General features: G+C 31.9%; 1 protein-coding gene across 2 annotated transcripts in view; it reads left to right on the top strand.

The window, feature by feature from the left end:
* The window catches only part of LOC110283246 (uncharacterized), a 33,778-nt gene extending 18,022 nt beyond the window's left edge, over nucleotides 1–15,756 (top strand). For both annotated transcript variants that reach the window (XM_043049296.2, XM_043049295.2), the window contains exons 3-6: nucleotides 2,461–2,667; nucleotides 6,780–6,873; nucleotides 9,350–9,674; nucleotides 13,112–15,756. In XM_043049296.2, the coding sequence (XP_042905230.1) occupies nucleotides 2,461–2,667; nucleotides 6,780–6,873; nucleotides 9,350–9,674; nucleotides 13,112–13,240 (755 nt within the window). In that variant the 3' untranslated portion in view covers nucleotides 13,241–15,756. The remainder of the gene's footprint in view (nucleotides 1–2,460; nucleotides 2,668–6,779; nucleotides 6,874–9,349; nucleotides 9,675–13,111) is intronic.
* The last annotated feature ends 1,389 nt before the right edge of the window (nucleotides 15,757–17,145 follow it).

Genomic DNA, 17,145 nt, shown 5'->3' with positions numbered 1-17,145 from the left:
GAAAATTTTCTACAATATATAAAACAAACAAAATGCGAAATTCAAAACGTTAGTTAAATATATGGTATACAATCAGTATGAAACATTTTATTCATATATCATATAGGAACTTCAGATTCATAAGTGACTTAAGGAACTTTGTAGAGTATATAAAACAATAAATACTCAGGATTTTAAACGCAATAAGTCAACGATATGATATTTATTTTGTATTAACTGGAAAGGTGAGAGAAAGCAAAATAGTTATCCATTGAAACGTGCTAATGTGATATCTAAATATGCTAAAAATGATATCTAAATGTGGTCTAAAATGATATCTAAGTGGGATACCTAAATCTAATTTAAAATTTCAATTTTGTAAACTTATTATTTATGTGTTCTTTATAAAACAAGTAGTTTTTTCCTCCTTTTTTTTTTTAAAAAAAAAAAGCTCTAAAGACAATGCTTTCCTTTTGTAACAATTGTCAACATTTAATAAGAACACAACTGTGAAACGAATGTTATACTCCGAATGAAAAGTTATCTAGTCACAAAAATTGGAATAAATCAGGAATGTGCTAAAACTGCATGTTTATTTCTTTTTCTTTTTCAGTTACACCGTTTATTTAGTATTATTTTTTTTTAAATGGAACGTGTTGTTTAGTTTTTAGTACGTTAACCTATGAAAAACCGTAGTGGAACAGCATGTTAAGTGAAAGTATACTCAATTTTTCCAGTCCCAAAACATGTTTCAGTTCAACGTTTATTTATTTAGACAATTGCTTAAATAGAAGAAAATATGATGTGAAAAGCTTGTTTAAATAAACAGTCTTATAAGCTGTTTTAAATATATGTTCAACTAAATTCTTGAATCATTTGTACTTATAAAGTAAGACGAGCAATGGCTGGATATAAAAAGTTAATGTCTGAAGAAACATATTTTAGTCATAGATTTTTGTTTATCTACCTTACAGAGGAATCTTATCAGATAAGTTAGTAAATCAGTTATTAATATCAGTCTATAAAGTGTTCAGATTAATCCTAGTGATTCGTTTAAGTACCAACAAATTGTTTCATTTCTTAAAATTATCTAGGTAATCTGCAAACTACCTAGATATTTGAATCCTTGCTGGAACAGCATCAACGTTTCGGTAAACATAAATTAACATAATCTTATTTGTTTTTCGCTATCCGGAAATTCAAGTTACTACAGCCAAATAATCAACACATGACAATCATAAATCACTTTAAAAAATATAATGCAACGAATCAAAAGGTTTAAAATTTTATTACAACTAGGGAACATTTTGTAAAAATGTTTTAAAGCACTTTATCGAATCACCATGGTTAATCAACTGACTAGCTAAATGATATGCATTTTTACGGCTTTCCAGCTTAGGCGGTAACAATATTCTCTTTTCAATCAGAAGTTGAAAGCATTTAAATATCTGAAAACATACCAGTAAGTATACAAGGTGTTAAATAATCACGATCCTGAATATGTATTTTACTTTATAACCGGCGTTGTTCCGCTGTGACTCAGAGGATAGAGCATTCGTCTCCCAATGAGGTTAACCGGGTTCGAATCCACCGATGGCTGGGCGATGCAAATTCTGCACCCAGCTCGCACAGTGCTGACATAAAAAATATCCTTAGTGGCAGACGGATCATGGAATAGAATCCCCTTGCCACAGACTTTAAGGAGTTTTCGTGGTTTTCTTCTTCATGTAACGCAAATGTGGACTAGTTCCATCAAGAAGTCCCCTACGAAGGCGAATACTTGGTCCAGGACTTCCCTTGTCTCTGGGTTGGGCTAAAATTTACAAGGCTAAAGAGTTGAACATTGGTAGACGTAAACTCAAATTTGGGTCTGCTGTTCAACAACGGTTATAAAATAAAGTAAAACCAGCGTTGAGTAGAAGACCGAATTCAGAGTTTACGCCTGTCTATTTTTTAACTCCGTAGCCTTGTTATTTTGAACCCAACCCCGAAGATAAGGGAACTCCTGGATCAAGAATTAGTGTGAACTAGCCTTCATGGAGGATTTTGTTAATTAGAACTAACTCGCATTTCGTTACATTGCAAAGAAAACCAAGGAAATTCCCTATGGTTAACCAATGAGCATATTTTATGTCAGCATTGTGGTCAGTACTAGCCGGGAGCAGAATAAATACCAACTGGCTACCTTTGGGATTCGAACCTGTTTTTCCTCATTGGAAGGACTGTCTGACAAACATGAGATGAGGATGCTGGTAAAGGAAATTCTTTAATATTATTTATAAAGCTAATTCTTTTGTGGTTTCTCCTTAATTTCAACGATACACTTTTGCCGAAGAATGAATAACACGTCTTATATACTAGTGAATTGGCATTTTATATATATAGTGGTAGATAAAAAACAATATCCAGTAATTAGTTGATTGTTTCGGTTTATAGCTTTAAATATGTTGAAAGAATTAATCATTGAAATTTCTTTCACAGGAAGTGCTGCGCACGTAATTTGCAATGCTCATGAAGATTGCTTCAACCCAGATCCAGACAGACCTGTGTGCATGATCATTCTTCAGTGCAACTGTCTCGATATTTGGTTTCCGAACGAAATATTAGACGACCGCTGGAAGAGAGTGAGAGCTATAATACATACCAAAGAAATATACAACTCACATAACGCAGACGGAAGTTCTGTTGGTAAATAATAACTTTTACTGTTTACTCTAAATTTTTAGTTTTGTACACAGATGGTGAAAACATAAGAATACAACAGCCATGTGTAGAGCATGCAACGGTCTGATGTATTTTAATCATTGGGTACGCAAATGTCTTGTTTGTACCTTAAGAATATTTTTCGTTTATAAGAAGGACAGAACTCCCTAACTTTTAATATGGTTTTTTGAAGTACTTTCTCCCAGGAAAATAAATAAAAGCTACAGTTTAAGCGCTTTATGCTGTAAGCAAAGTTATAATTTTAAACTATAAATACCATCTTGCCGAGAAAATTTATTTGGGCTTTAGAACAGACAAAGAACTTAAATGTTTTGGAAGTTATTAAATTTTTTTAAAAAGTCGCCAAATTGGCGACATTTTTCCACTTGGATAAAAATTATCGAAATCGTTGCCTTATTCTCAATTTTTTCAAATTTTTATGAGCCCAGATAATGTCGCATTAATGTGAAATTTTTAAATATTAAAAAATTAAACAGCAAACATTTTTCATTTTAGCAAAACTGCGATGGCTTTTCTCCATATTGATGTTTTGCTCCACTTTCTGAATAAGCACAGAAAGCGCTCGTTAAACTTTACTTTTGGAGAGGTTAAACTTGACTTAAATGGTAACTGTCGCAAACTCGTAGCAATTATGAAAATAGCATCTTATTCGCTAAAATGAATAATTTCATATGACGTCGAAGCTTTCGAAAAACAGTTTTTATCCATGGCGTGCAGAGGTGTTACGATGCTCAGAGCAACATTTTCGATTACATGTCTATGAATAGAGGAGTATAATCACTGCAGAGCAGAAAGCCATGAAAAAACAACCAAAGTCTATATCAGGGATGGGCAAACTTTTTTGGTCGTGGGCCAAAACTCTAGAAAAAAAAGTTTGGTGGGCCTAGTAAAAACTTCTAAAATAAGAATTCTAACTTATAATAATAAAGTAATAATAATAAATAAAATAAATAAAATAAAATAAAGTCAATTCATCATTGAACGCATGGCATTCTACATCAACTTTGTGTTTTTTAGTTGCCANCGCATTGATGTAAAATTTTTAAATATTAAAAAATTAAACAGCAAACATTTTTCATTTTAGCAAAACTGCGATGGCTTTTCTCCATATTGATGTTTTGCTCCACTTTCTGAAAAAGCACAGAAAGCGCTCGTTGAACTTTACTTTTGGAGAGGTTAAACTTGACCTAAATGGTAACTGTAACCATTTAATTGTAACTGTCGCAAACTCGTAGCAATTATGAAAATAGCATATTATTCGCTAAAATGAATAATTTCATATGACGTCGAAGCTTTCGAAAAACAGTCTTTATCCATGGCGTGCAGAGGTGTTACGATGCCCAGAGCAACATTTTCGATTACTTGTCTATGAATAGAGGAGAATAATCACAGCAGAGCAGAAAGCAAAGAAAAGGAAAACCTAAGCCTACATTAAAATTTCTTTTATGGAATGTAGGTAGAAATTATTTTAAAGTTCCGAAATTTATAACTTAATATGTTCTAAATTGTTTTCTTTTAAATGCAAAAAGCAATTAAATTGTAATGACTGTTAAATTTATTTGAAAATCGCATTCTAATCTTCAGGTGTTTACAAATAAGGAAGGCACACTTTTCAGCCAAAACGGAAACATTTTTGAGAATTGGTTCTTAGCCCGATTTTCTGTTTTCGGACATCATTGGATTACAGAATTGTTGGAATTTTATCGAAATTCTCTTTGATTTTGCAAGTGATATTTTATGCGCCTTCTAGAATGTTCCTAAGACTTCACAGGTTTGTCTCAGGTTTAACATCCCTCCAAAACTGTCTCCCATTAGGGATGCCAGAAAAGTTATGAAAATTATTTCCAGCCTTAAGTTTTATTTTATTTTATAACCGACGTTGAACAACCAACCGAATTTTCAGTTCACGGCTACCAATGTTCACGGCTTCCTTGTAATTTTGAACCTAATCCAGAAGACAAGGGAACTCCTGGATCAAGTATTGGGAGAAATTTGCTTTCGTGGAGGACTTTTTGATGAAAATCTGCATTTGCTTTACACGGAGAGGAAAACCACGAAGACCACCAACAGTTAGCCTCACGGCAAGGGGACTCTAAATCATGATCCATCTACCGCTTGGGATATTTTACGTCCGCACTGTGATTGGTGCGAGCCGGGTGCGGAATTCGAACCCAACAGCCATTGTCGGGATTTGAACCCAGTTCACCTCATTGGGAGGTGATAGCTTTATCCCCTGAGCCACCATGTCTCCAGCTTTAAGTTTAAAAATAGGGAAATAATTATTACTTGCTGTGAGCAATATGTTTCCTATAGTTGAAATTTATTTTTCGTGTAGTGGATTATTTTTGCCCAATTTACAGCAACTAATTATATAGTAGGTAAATTTTGCGCTTTTTGTCGTTTTTTAGGTATTCGAAATTTTTTAATATTCTTTAATGTCAGTAAATGAGCTTATTCGAGCTAAACAGAATTGATTCTTATACACAATTTCCTCCTTATCTTTCTCTTGAAAAACTGTCCTATTCATCTGAGGTAAACATCCGTTATCTCTCTTCTTAGTTCTAGATTAGGGATGAAAAATTTATGACTGATTTTTTTTTAAAATGACCTCAAACGTTTCGGTGGAGATAATGACGTGATCTAATTTATTTTTAATTATCGTTGCGAGCTTTAAGCTGCCCAGGGTTTCCATAAAATCCGCAAATTCTGCTAAATCGTTCAAATGTTTTATGAGGTATTTAGAAGTATTCGCGAATTTCATGCTGTGAATAATCATTGTATGAATTTTCGAATAGTTATAAAGAACCCAACAGACAGCTTCAAATATATATATATAAATATATATATTATAAATCATAATGTAATTTTTTTTTTGTAATATCGATTTATAACTGTGAGCTTAAACAAAACGATAGTTGTTGGTTTGCCAGTTTTTTATCCATTCAAGAATTTTTGGAATCATTTAAGATCAAGTACAAGTGAAAATGAACAACTCTTACAATGATTGCATTCTAAATCAACGTTACTATAAAGTATTCTGTCATTTTTTAATAAAATTATCTCTTAGAGATGTATGTGACAATACGATTTTTTGTTATTCATTAGAATTATTTTCTATAACTTGCATTTAAATAAACGCGTTCTCGCAATAGCTGTTGTGTAAAGGGGAGCATGGATGTCGGGACCAACGATTTTCGGAACCAATGGCATAATGGTTGCAATGCGGTCAGCATTGCACACCGATCGCCTTTTACTTTGCCGACAAGATGGTATACCCATCGGCTTGTAACTGGGTTCGCTTTGAAAATGCTACTGGGTAGAAAAAAAACCCCACTACATCACAACAACGCCTTAGTGTCTTAACCATCTCATACAACTGACCCATTCGAACTGAATTCAAATAATTGATATAAATTTGTCTGTCATTTGTTAAAATATTTGTAAAACTTTTTTCATTTCATTCTATAACGTCGTACTGTAGCCGAAACGATAAATCAAGCAAAAGTGCTTAATGTGTCTCTAGATTATGTATGTAAAATAAATAAGTAAATAAAATTATTATGTATATAATATCCAATTTTCGTATTAGCCAATTTTCAAAAGTCTTCGCCAAATGCAAATCTCAACAATTTCTTATGATTAATCTTTGTAATCACAATAAATACAAAAAGGATAAAAATAAAAGAGGACTCGTCTTTCTTTTTCCCTCCCCAGATTTGTATTGAATTTTTTTTCTCTTGATGTCCTTTTTACAAGCTAAAATCACTATTTAACTCGCCGAAAAGTTAAAGTTTAAGTCTATTTCTTAGAAGTTCAGGGTATGTTACTATATATGAGAACACAAACGATCTCTGATTATTTTTCCATCTGTCAAAACAGAGACTATCTCTGTTTGCCTTACTATTTATCAAAGAACTCGAAGAAAAAAAATTGAATTTTGCAATGATATTTAAAATTGATCAGTTACGGATCAGTTAAAACTTTTAATGTCTATCAACATTTAAATTAAAATTCGTAAAAATATTTGTGAAAATTTTCTTTCTCCTTAATTTATTTATTTTTTAATTTTTAATTAGAAAAAGTGCAAGAGGAAGTTAGAGAATTTAGACTGAAACATCTGCTGTTCCTATTAGGTTTTGTAATTGCTCCCTTACTGTGCTGGTGTCTCCTGTAAGTATCAATTAATTCATTACTTTTTAAACAATTTTATTATTTATTAATAAACTGTCTCAGCTTTACCACTTAGGTCAATTTCACTTGACTTCGATAAAATTGTTATATTTAATCTGATTACACCATTTTAACTAAACAATAGACTTAAAAAATCATTGCTTTGAATTTTTTATAAAATAATATATATATATATATAAATATCTATAGTGAGTTTTCCAGCTCTTGATGCCTTCCAAATTTTTACTTCAAAATCTGGAACGATATGTATTATTAACATGAATTATATAGGCATGTATTTATACAGACAATATATAAGCTTGTATTTATACAAAAGAATTTTANTATGTATGTATATATATATTGGAAAATTAATTATAGAGTATGAAATAATGCAATGATTTTTTCTCTCCGAAATTTCAACTGCTGCAAAAGTTGCAATAAATAATACAGAGCTGTCGAAATTTTGTTGTATCGAAACATTTTTTAATACAATTTGAGCTTATGTATGCGTGTTTTAGAGTTCGAAAATTATATTTCCGACATGGGCATTTATAATTTCCGATAGAGCATGCATTTTTTTACCCTGAAATGCACGACGTGTAAATTTGAATTTAATCAAAAATACCGTAAAAAACTGATAAAGTATTCAGCATATTTTAACGATAGATGTCGGATGGGAACTTAAAAATGGAGAAGAATATCGATTAGATTTGACGAGACCGAAATATTATTGAATTTAATTACATAAGAATTTATTAATTAAGTAAGCTTATTCTTTTTTTATAGCCCAGACATGCTAATTTTTAATTAATCGCTACTTATAGTATAAATGTTTAATTAATTAATCAATAAAAAAGTTTACAATATCGTTATATTATAAAGGGCCTAAGCCTTGCTGATAGTCGGTAATAATTTCTATAATATTGCATCTTTGTTGATAATAATGCTGTGCATTTACTCCAGCATTTTCTTGTTAAAAGTACTGATTTTTTTTGTTTTGATATCAACATTTACTATTTTTATTTATAGTTATATGCATTAATGAAGATATAATGTTGTTAAGACGTCGTAGAGACATTTCGAACCTTGTGTGTGTGTGTGTGTTTCAACATAAATTGCTAATGTTGTTAATTTCATTATCTTTTGACTGATTAATAACAAAAACATTAATATGTTTTCATTTAAATGTTATCAATATAGATGTTTGGGCATGAAAAAGCTTCAATCAGGCATGTATCTTTATAGATTAATATATCCGTTAAGGCATATTAAAGTTTTGAGACATTTCGAACCCTGTCGTGTGTGTTTTAACAAAAATTTTATTATTAATTTTAAAGACTACATAATTCGTGAATTAAATCTAGGATGCCTGTTAGAGAAGAATTAGGAATTTTTATATCATAACTATTCAAGCCAATTAAATAACTTAGTGTAATAAAAGTACAATCTATACATATTCTAACATTCTGACGTTTCAATACATTCTAGATTTATTCAATGGAATCTTAAAGAATTTAAAATAAATCGAAACTTCAAAAAGCTCTGGCGTAACTACCACTACAATTATTAAATATCAATTCAGTAGTATATAAGAATGAAAACTCGATTCAATCTTGGGGTACCTTTTGATAGAGAAAGTTTAATACTGACGAAAGACCCTTCCCCACATTGGTGACCCGGACGTGATACGATCTCGCTTTCTACGATGGATTGTCCACATTGAGCAGTTAACTAGCTATTTGTGACTGCGTTATTGTCCTCTTCGCGCTGTTGCTTCCCAGTCTCATTTAGACACAGCGGGATCCTGCATACACTCAACTGCTAACAGCAAAACAGGAGGGACCACACACACAATCGTGATCTTAATACAGCTCTCACCACAAGCGTTTAAAATCACGAGAATTTAATAAAGCTATTTTTGACTGCGTTATCGTCCTCCTCGCGCTGTAGCTTCTCAGTCTCATTTACGCACACGACTTCTAACAGCAAAACAGGAGGGACCACACACGCAACCGTGGTCTTAATACAGCTCTCACCACAAGCTCACAAAATCACGTGAACTTAATACAGCTCTCCTGGCTTTTCGCAGATACTGCAACTAGTGGTATCCGTTCATATAATTCTATCCCAGATAAACTTCTGGTGGGGGAGTATTGTGGCGTAACTACCACTACAATTATTGAACATCAATTCACTAGCATATTAGACGACATGCTAACTCGACCTTTAGATGAAGGTTGAGTCGATAACTCCTCTTCCCACAAAGCTATTAGCAAAACACATTATTTTATGTAAAACATTACCTAAATAAATTAATGATATAGACCAGAAGCCGCAGCATAACACTTTCGTGAACCTGGAGATTTCAGTGCATTCAAATTTTTCATTTTAAAATAACATAATAAGAATTTTTATCATATTTGTTGTAAAACAATATAATCTTATCTGTTCTAACGCATTATTTCTCGAACAGGAATTTTTTCCACGAAGGAAAATGTCGTAAAAAGGCACCTAATCGACCAGAGGCACAGCCAATTCCTACATCTCGATGCTCAACCATTGACAATATGAACAATAATGATGATTCTTGTGGTGAACGTAGTTGCGAGGATGTGGTTGTGGTACCCTTATCGCCGCCTGCTCGCTCATCATTCATCCGTTGTTCCCAATCAGTTCCCTCACTACTCTCATCTGCTCCTGAAGATTTAGAGAACAGTCTAGAGAACACAACAGCCCAACAGCAAACACTTCTGAAATTCGAAAGTCCTCCGCCTTACACTGAAACTATGGAAAGAACGGTAAGCCATTGCTTAATTTATTATTCTTAAACTAAGGCAGTGGTTCCCAATTTTTTTTTCGGATATGGAACCCTAAATGATCGATCATCTTTTGGCGGAAACCTGATAATTAATAAATCAATTTATAAATATATGAAAATATTTATAGATCAAAATCTTGTTTAATTTTTTTAAAACTATTTAATGAATGAATAAGAACCGCGATGGCTGAGGAGGTAGAGCGTACGCTTTCCAATGAGGGGAACCGAGTTCGAATCCCAGCGATGGCTCGTCGATGCGAATTCCGCACCCGGCTTGCATCGATCACAGTGCTGACGTGAAATATCCTCAGTGATATCTCACGTCATATCACGTATCCTCTATATTCTTTGGACGGATCACGGGTTAGAGTCCTCTTGCCGTCAGGCTTACCGTTTGAGATTTTTGTGGTTTTTCTCTTCATGTAACGGAAATGCGGGTTAGTTCCATCAAAAAGTTCTCCACGAAGACAAATTTCTCCCAATATTTAATCCAGGAGCTTCCTTGTCTTCTTCTGGATAGGGTTCAAAATCACCAGGATACATAGTTGAATATCAGTAGTCATAAACCAAAAAATTTGGGTCAGCTGTTCAACGACGGTTATAAAATAAAATGAATCAAAATTTTTTTAATTTTTTATCTTATCGTTTTATTGATATTATTATGTCAATATCAGAGTTAAATTTACAGGTCTGGGGAGGCAAATAGCTCTTGTCATTTGATTTCAGAGTATGTATAAATTGAATATACATGAGCTAAAATTAGGTTTTCAACGAAATAAGGACGAAAAAGAACCAAAAAAATCCATGAGTACGACTAATGGCCACACTTCCTCGAAAAAAGAAGGCCTCTGCACGAATAAATTTAGCAGTCCGACGTAACAAACATAAACTGCGCAGTGAGGAGAAATACGAAATTTGTCACTACGTACGGGCTATTAAACTGCGCAGGGAGGGAAAAATATGAAAAATGTCACTACGTTCAAACTACTAAAGGGTAGGATTTCTCGCTTATGGTAACCAGTGCGTAGGCCTTTTCTTTTCTAGGAGGTGTTGCTAATAGCGAGGCATATTTCTTCATTATTGAATTAGGTTATTTTTATTCTATGCAAAATACTAATCCAATTTTTTCATAATTGTGCACTTTTCATTATTTATTCAGTATGATTAAACTAAATGATTAAACTAATGAAATTATGATTATTAGAATTTTTTTAAATTTTGCTTTCTTTCTTCACTAGAATTGTAATTAAATAAATTCTTAAAAATAACGAAAATAATAAATAAATAATGGGTAATTACTCGGTAATGAATTTAATTACAGGTTTCAAAAATCATAAGTGGTAAAAAAAAAAAGTCATAACCCTCGGAAACCCTGTGACTCTTTCACGGAACCTTAAGCTTCCGTGGAATACGATTTGGGAACCTTGTGAGACCTTTATTCTCGCCATCTTGGATTTTATTTAAAATGTTTGATTTGCGTTTTCTTGATATATTTGGATGATATAATATTATTCGACAGAACAGTAACTTTCAAAAAAGCTGAAAAATAAAGGAATCACTTTTTTAGTTTAGGAGAAATAGAATTTTATTAGATTAGGATCTAATTTTTAGAACTACTATGGAGTTTTTAAGACTTTACGCAATAAGTTATGTGGGTTTGAGTTAATCATTTAAAACTACGCTCTTGTCAATTTTTAGATTTTTTAAAGTTTAATTTTAATGCAGTTTAAGTTGATAACCGATTCGGATGCTGCTAAAAATTTCTTTTCACATAAATCGCACGTACACAACGATACTTATCAAAAATCTAAAAACAGATAACTATAAACTATTTAATTACCTTTCAAAATTTGCTGATTTCAGAATTTTTATTGGTATAATTTTATCAGAAAAAATTAATAAAGAATGTAGAAGACCGCTCGATTGATTCCTGAAATTCTAATTGGGTGACGGCCTTGCATTTTACATGTATCGAAAGATATTTACCGAATGCAGCAAATACCAGTCATCAGTTTTTTCTTGAAAATTAAATATGAATTTTCCTCTTTTGTCTCCTCCCCCTCATCGACAGTTGCGCATTCGGCCGAAAGGAGAGAGTCCCTTTAAATATCGTACTGTCTAAGATTTTTAGGAGATTTGAATCATATTTTCGAGTGAAATTGCAGCAACCTCAATATGCTGTTAAGACGGACCCTATTGTTATTCCTCATTAAACCTCATTGCATGATTCGGTGGTTCAAATTAGCAAAAACATGGTTCATTTTATTACCTTATTTGGGTCGCATCAATATTGCATAATATTACCAGTCAAAGTACTAATATTATGGTTTGATGGCTCAATGGATAAAGCGTTCACCTTCCAATGAGGTAAACCACCGGGTTCGAATCCCAGCAATGGCTGATCGTTACAAATTCCGCATCCGGATTGCACCGACCACAGTGCTGACGTAAAATATCCTAGTGGTAGACGGATCATGGGTTAGAGTCCCCTTGCTGTCAGGCTGAACGTAAGAGGGTTTCGTGGTTTTCCTCTCTGCGTAACGCAAATACGGGTCAGTTCCATCAAAAAGCACTCAACTTTGGCAGCATTTCTCCCAGTACTTGATCCAGGAGTTCTCTAACCCATGATCTGACTACCACTGAGAATATTTTACGTCAGCACTGTGGTCGGAATAGAAATTATATATATATATATTTTATGTTATATATATATATTTTTTTTTAAAATAAATACCTTTTAAATAGAAACGCATATTGAAATGTTCATTAATTTTTTTTTTCATGATCTCCAAATCAGATATTAAAAAATCTTTAAAGTGCCTAATCTTTTTTATCTTTAAATATTTTCATCTTTATCACTTAATCATTTTTTTAAAATATTTTATATAATTAACCTTCATTTTGAATCTTGATCAATTGTTTATTTTAATCAAATATTTACTTAACAGTATACTATTCTTAGTTCTCAAAATCAAAATGAATTTATTAACCTTGAACTTTCAAAATTTATCTCTTTAATTTCCTTTTTATGTTATTCATGATATTTTTAAAAGTAGCAAAAAAATATTGATCTGCTATTGTAATAGTAGTTGATTAGTAAATATGGTTTAATCTAGTTCTAATCTAGCTATGTTTTAAGTTATTATCTTGTGCAAGTGTATAATGAGACGTTTTTTTTAATTACTTTTTTACTACTGCATGTATGAAAATAGTATCTACATTATTTCTCTGAGGAGACTACTTAGGCANATATATAGAAAATCGACATCAGTCTCCGATCTGGGTTAAAACTATTTTACCCAATTGATTGTCTATTGTCTATTTATTCTTTTATTGCTGCACTCTTAAAGTAAAACAATGTTTTTAAATTCTGACTATAAATATTTTTTCATAAGTTTACTAAAATTGTCATTTCAGTACATTGCTGATCTTGGACCTCCACCTGCGTATGAGGACGCCATTAGAGGGACGGACATTAATATTCAACAATTGTGGCAAACTGTATTCATTTTAGAACCCGGTGCTCCCGGTGGAGAAAGAACTTGAGGAAAATATTCCTGAAAAATATACTTTACAGAGATATAGGGAGAGTAGAACTGCTTGATGATATCGACCCGTGAACCAAGAGCAGATATCTACTGTGTTGTAAGAGCAAGATTATGCCTAGATCTGCTCAGCTTTGTTTTTAAATTGGACCAGGATTTTTATTATTCAGCTATTCGGTTCATATTTGTTAAAGTTGTGCCAATTTTTTTATAGTTCATTGAAATAGTCACGTGTTTCAAATCGACGTTTTAAATCATGATATTTTGTGTTAAAAGGAAATTTGAGAATAACATTTTTCGCCAAAATGCTTTACCGTTTCGTGTATTTGTTACTGTGAATGATCGAAATTGGTGGCTGTTGACTTCCACTGGAGAATGCTGAAAATCACATATTCCGAAATATATATTAGGTATAGTTAAGTGCCACTGAGAGGTATATATTTTTCCTGTATGCCATACATCAATGTTTTTTGAGATTCAGTGCCACTGACCGGTATACATTTGCCCGGTGTGCCCTACATCAATGTTTTTTGAGGTCAAGTGTCACTGCCCGGGGGTCATTTAACCGGTACTCCGAACACTGATGTTTCTCCTTATCTATTTTCAGCAGGTATGAAAATTTCGAATAAATATAGTAATATCAACGAATAAATTAATATTAAATCGTAAGTAACAAATATTCCAAACATTCACCAAAGCGAGTATGTGATTGTTGCCATTCACCGGTGAAAGTCGACATTCTCTTGATTTCGGTCCTTCACGGTAGCATATTCACAATTATTTTACTTGAATGCTCTTTCTTTTCAGAAAATACTTCTGTTAATACAGAAGTTAGCATGTATTTCCAGTATTTCGTATGAGCATAGCATTTCCTTTGATGTTTATACTTTAAAAAGAAAACGAATTAAAACTTTGTGGGTATTTAAAAAAAATAAACTAAGCTTTCAGTTTTTTTTTCTTTTGACATCGTGGAAAATTTAGTTATTTTAAAATGCACATATTTAAATATATTTGGTCAATTGGAAACTTTTTGGATAACAGAAAAATTTACATTATTATTTTTATCGTTTGATCGCGATTTTTGCAAAGAAGCATGCGTATTCCTCCGTTTTTCAAAATGTTAATTTCACTTCGAAAAACAATTAAGTTTTATAGCTTTTACTTTATTCTTCGCAAGTCAAAATCAGAAAAAAATATTTCGTTATCATGTCTTATAACTATACTAACATGTATTTGTGAGTTCATATAATTTTTGAAATACAAAACTCGTGCGATTATAGGAGTACAATGTGATTATCTATATGCAAGTCTTAACTAATTTCAAGACCAAAACACCTTTTTAAAACTTGAAATTCGTTTTAAGACCTAAAACAATCACTATTTTTCGATTTTAGGAAACTTTTAACAGCATCAGGTCAACAAGTTGAACTGATGGTTGGTTATAATTTTTAATTTGCGAACTATGAAACGTGAATAAACTCCTCAAATTTCATTAGTTTAATAACACTGCCAATTTATAAAACTGCCAATTTTAAAAGTGAATTTAGTAAAGATTTTCACGCAGAATATTTTCAACGCAGAATATTTTTTTAACCAAATATTAGGGACACATCAAAAATTTCATATAACTCTTTATACGTATCAACTTTAAAACAAGTTATGATAAATTTTTGAAATTTAATTAACAATCAATTCAAAAATTTATTAAAAATAGGTGATCAGTGAACACCACCCTTTGTATCTGTTTTTAGAATCTAAATTCAAAATAAAATTATAAAAAAATTTATTTGAAACCAACATGAATCCCAAATCATATTTAGAAGAGAAAAAACCTTATCAAAATCCAACAAATTATCAACAAGGAAGCCGATATTGAATACATTCAATCCTGCTTGACTGCCAAAGGTATTTAAAAAAAAAAAAGAAAAGAGATGCGAGGTTAAATTGATGTGAGGAAGATGTTGGGATAAATATTAATTTGTGACTCAGCGCGTGTGAACTTTTATTAGTTTATTTTTGAGAAAGATTCTGAAAATATATATTCGAGGTGGATATTACAAAACACCCTGCATTTTTAAATAAATTGGTTTCAGTGGGTGACTTGTATAAGATTATATGTTTACGCTATTTTCATACAAATGAAAACACTTTTTAAAAATAAAGAAAAAAGATCATTTCACAAATTATTCCTATTTATATGGCTTGTTTTCATTTTTTTTATAAAGAGTAAGTGAATAATCATTATATTTTTAGCAGTAAATATTCTTATGTAATTTATTTGACTGGAATAAAATTTAAGGAGTTTGTTTTACTGCTTAAAGGAAAATATATTAATGAAGTTAGCTTTTCTCATCCTCTGCTAGATATATTATCTTATTTTCGAGATAAATGTTGATAATATTTAGGAAAATCACGTTATTATCACATTATACATTTTTTTAACATCATTTTATTGTAAATAGCTGCATTGTCTTTCATTTGTTTTGTAATTATTTTGAATAAAAGTACTTTATTAAAGAACTAGAAAATTTCTTTCACATGCACAGTTAAGGAGCTGATGATAGCTAAATATATCGATTTCAAGTGTCATGCTTCATTGGAATGATAATTCCATGAAAAACAGCATTCCATGTAAACAACATTTTCCCCACATTATATTTTCTTTCTTAATACACTCTTATCTTTATTATTGCACAATCAACCAACTTAAAAAATAATAAAAAGAAAAAATAGAAAAATTATGAGAAACATTCCTTTTTTCTATTTGAATAATCAAAAATAGTTTTTCTCTTACATTTCTAATTACTCTAAATAAGATTTTATTTTGAAGAACTAACTAACATTTGCGTTACATAAGGAAGAAAATCACGTAAACCTCCCACGATCAGCCGGTTGGCGAGAGGATTCTAACACATGATCCGTCTGTCTTCCAATGGGGATATTTAACGTTCACACTGTGGATAGTGCGAATCGGGAGCAGAATTCGTACTAACTAGCCACCGCTAGGATTCAAAGCAGGGGGACCACATTGGAAAAGGAACGTTCTATCTACTGAGCCACCACGCTTCCAAAAATACAATTTTATTTTTATAATCGTTGTAGAACAATCAACCCTATTTTTTGGGTTTATGACTACTAATTTTTAACTCAGCAGCCTTTGTAATTTTGAACCCCATCCAGAAGACAAGGTAACTCCTGGATCAAGTATCGGGAGAAATTTGCTTTCATGGAGGACTTTTTGATGGAACTAACTGGCATTTGCTTTGCAAGGAGAGGAAAACCACGAAAACCTGCCACGGTTAGCCTGACGGCAAGGGGACTCTAATCCATGATTCGTCTACCACTGAGGATATCTTACGTCAACACTCTGGTCGGTGTATGCGGAATTCGTATCGACCAGCCATCAATTGGATTCGAACCCGGTTCACCTCATTGGAAGGCGAACGCTCTATCCCTGAGCCATCATGACTCCCAATAATGCAATTAGCACAATTTTATAATTTTTTTTTATTGATTGTTAAAGTAATTGTTTAACATTGAGATTTAAGAAAAAAAATGCGAGGGTGCTTCATTTCTTTGATGTAAGAGATATATTTCCTTTCCGTTAGAGATATTTAATTGTTAGTTGTGATCTTAAGAATAGGAATATAAATAACACACGGAGAAAATTTACGGTATTGACATTTCTGGAAAAAAAAATCAAAATATATGGTATTTAAACTATTCATTTGGCGATACTTCTCTTCAAATGGTAACGGAAATTCTGGTTTTCAAAATCATAGTTCTTATTAAAACATATTTCGCAAAGAATACAGAACAGAAAAGAAAATTTAACAGAATAAATGGTTTTTATTAAATTCTCGAAGTTATCATGATAAAAATACGAAATTTTATCACAATTACCAA

Source organism: Parasteatoda tepidariorum, chromosome 3 (genome assembly GCF_043381705.1).
Source record: "Parasteatoda tepidariorum isolate YZ-2023 chromosome 3, CAS_Ptep_4.0, whole genome shotgun sequence".
Classification (NCBI taxonomy): domain Eukaryota; kingdom Metazoa; phylum Arthropoda; class Arachnida; order Araneae; family Theridiidae; genus Parasteatoda; species Parasteatoda tepidariorum.
This window is presented reverse-complemented; position numbering and strand designations above follow the sequence as displayed.